The 2,882-nt window shown below is 35.8% G+C and overlaps 1 protein-coding gene across 1 annotated transcript; it reads left to right on the top strand.

Annotated features, from left to right (window-relative positions):
• The first annotated feature begins 799 nt into the window (after window positions 1-799).
• On the top strand, window positions 800-1,298 carry LOC130884172 (40S ribosomal protein S19-like). Its single transcript, XM_057785172.1, has one exon. It carries the CDS (start codon window positions 827-829, stop codon window positions 1,262-1,264), a length of 438 nt encoding a protein of 145 aa, XP_057641155.1. The 5' UTR covers window positions 800-826; the 3' UTR covers window positions 1,265-1,298.
• The last annotated feature ends 1,584 nt before the right edge of the window (window positions 1,299-2,882 follow it).

Raw genomic sequence — 2,882 nt, 5'->3', positions numbered from 1 at the left:
GGAAAGACTACCTACCCATTAGGTACATGTATACACAAACACATGTCCATGTACACAGAAGACAACCTGCCCATTAGGTACATGTATACACAAACACATGTCCATGCACACACATGTCATATACACATGAACATAGAAAGGAGAGAAGGGAAAACATTTTTTCACATGCTATGAAATAAACTCTCAAAATAACATGAACACATAATTATTGTTAAATTAGTAGGTATAATAATTCTTAATTTCTGCCTATATTTTAATGTTTATATCAGGAATAGGTAGATTTGAACAAAGTTAATACTTTTACATTAGCACATGTTGTTAGGAACATTCTGTTCTTGTAAAGCTAATCAAAAAGTATTATTAGGAAGGTGCAGAGGAGTGAAGATAATTAGTCAAGGATTATATTTAATAGATATTCATTATATTTATATCTGTTACACGTGGGTAACTTGTTGGATGTGGTGAATGTTAATAGAAAATATGGATAAGCTGTACATAAGAAGAGATGTTTATTTAACAAAAAAGAGACAAAACTTTAATGAAAATACAAGGAGTGACTAATTCTAATGGAAGCTGGTGCATTTCTGCTAATATAGTCTGGTGTTGTACATGTGAGGTTTATAAAACTAGGTAGGAACTTTCATTAGCTCACGGAAGTGCCAAAATTCCAGGTTTGTGAAAGTTTTCATTGTTTTTATGTGCTGAAGAAAACATAAAATAAACTTTTGAGGCCAGAACTAAAGCATGTTCTATGATTAGCTACCTTTATCTGACATTAAGAATGTAGGGTACCCTTTCCCCTGGCTAGCAGCGCGGAGGCCGCACGATGCCTGGAGTTACTGTAAAAGACGTTAACCAGCAGGAGTTCGTCAGAGCTCTGGCAGCCTTTCTCAAAAAGTCCGGGAAGCTGAAAGTCCCCGAATGGGTGGACACAGTCAAGCTGGCCAAACATAAAGAGCTTACCCCCTATGATGAGAACTGGTTCTACACACGAGCTGCCTCTACAGCACGGCACCTGTACCTGCGTGGTGGTGCCGGGGTTGGCTCCATGACCAAGATCTATGGAGGACGGCAGAGAAACGGTGTCAGGCCCAGCCACTTCAGCAGAGGCTCCAAGAGTGTGGCCCGCAGCGTTCTCCAAGCCCTGGAGGGACTGAAAATGGTGGAAAAGGACCAAGATGGGGGCCGCAAGCTAATACCTCAGGGACAGAGAGATCTGGACAGGATTGCCGGACAGGTGGCAGCTGCCAACAAGAAGCATTAGAACAAAGGATGCTGGATTAATAAATTGCCTCATTCATAAAAAAAAAAAAAAAAAAGAATGTAGGGTAAATTTCAGATAATATAGTTGTACCTACTTTCAATGTGATAAGTCATTAATATTTAGATTTAAAACTGATTTCAGCATCATTATATAATATTTAGTAAGCAATAATAGTCTTTTCTCATGTATTTCAACATGCTCCTTAATTTTCAATGAAATTATAGGCATTTCTTATTTAATTATTAGTATGCCATATATTACATCTTGATATACACTATCTTCTTCATCAATATGACAACCTATATACAAACTAGTGAGATTTATTCATGATAAAAGATAAATCAAAAGGCAGATAAATTGATAATTTTAGAGATTTAATTCAATTCCAAGGTTGACTTATGTTATTTTAGAAATTAAATCATTTACTTATGTCATGTTTTAGATGAATGTTGTTTAAAATTGTTTAATATTGTAATGTTTATGTGAGCAAATGTGTAATTTCCAAATATACGACTTTGACTACACAATTCTACTTTTAAAGCTCAGAGAGAAGTAATTTTGAGACATTAAAAAATACATAACATTATTTTAACCCATTAAAATGGGGCTACAGATATTATAAGAAGCCACATGCCAGTAAAATTCACAGTTGTGAAGATACTCCATTATTGCACTAACCGGTGATAAAAAGAATGAGACACAGGACACATGTTGTAGTTTGATGATGATGAGTCCTCTATATGCTCATGTCCACGTAGTTAAATAACTTATTCCCACTTAGAAGCACTAGTTATGAAAGGTTATTGAGCTTTAAGGGGTGGAGTCTCATTGCAGGAATATGTTTACAGAGAACAGAACCTATGGTTTGATTGTGTAGCCCCAATTCCTGCCCTATTCTACTTCTTGTCTAGAGATCCTGTGACCATCCATCTCGTATCATTAGTTGAATTTACTTCATAGTCATGGATCATATTCTTTCAAGACTGTAGGCAAATTTAACCCTTTCTCCCTCAAATAGCTTCAATTCATGTAATGACAACAGAAAAAGAAAAAAGTTAACTCATTCATAATTTTGTATTATTATACTCCTACCAATAAGCAGGGTCATTGCTGTGATACAGCTGTGTTTCTCAAACATTTGGATTCAGTTTACAGAGGAAATGTGGAAGCCCTTGCAATTTTGAGTAAGAGATCTTCTAAAATACTTTAAATAGAGAATGGTTGGACATTCTGTTGAAGCTTTATAAGATCAGAATGCATTCAAAAATCAGTATACTGAAGGTCTTACTACTGGGATTTTGTCAGTCAACAAGGACTCTGTTAATGGCCAGACTAGAGAGAAATGTGTTGTGACATTATTCTGGCAAAGAATGTGGCAACTTTGACATTTGTATTAAGGAATTTAGTGAAGCTGAATTCAAAAGTAATGGGGTAATTTCTTTGGATAAGTAAATTTCAATTACAGATCGTGTTCAGGCTGTGTCATGGTTGCTGCTCATTGATCTTTCCCAAGCCTGTAGTGTGAGAGAACAACGAATTGAAGCATAAGGAGCATGGGGAAAGGAGCATGAATTACTTAAGTTGTACATAAGCTAGGTAAAGAAGCAACTGTAACTGT

This window comes from Chionomys nivalis, chromosome 11, assembly GCF_950005125.1.
Source record: "Chionomys nivalis chromosome 11, mChiNiv1.1, whole genome shotgun sequence".
Classification (NCBI taxonomy): Eukaryota; Metazoa; Chordata; class Mammalia; order Rodentia; family Cricetidae; genus Chionomys; species Chionomys nivalis.
Note: the sequence above shows the minus strand (reverse complement) of the source record. Positions and strands in the feature narration are given on the sequence as shown.

Coding starts and splice junctions, on each gene's coding strand:
- LOC130884172 (XM_057785172.1), top strand. CDS start 827: ATGCCTGGAGTTACTGTAAAAGACGTTAACCAGCAGGAGTTCGTCAGA.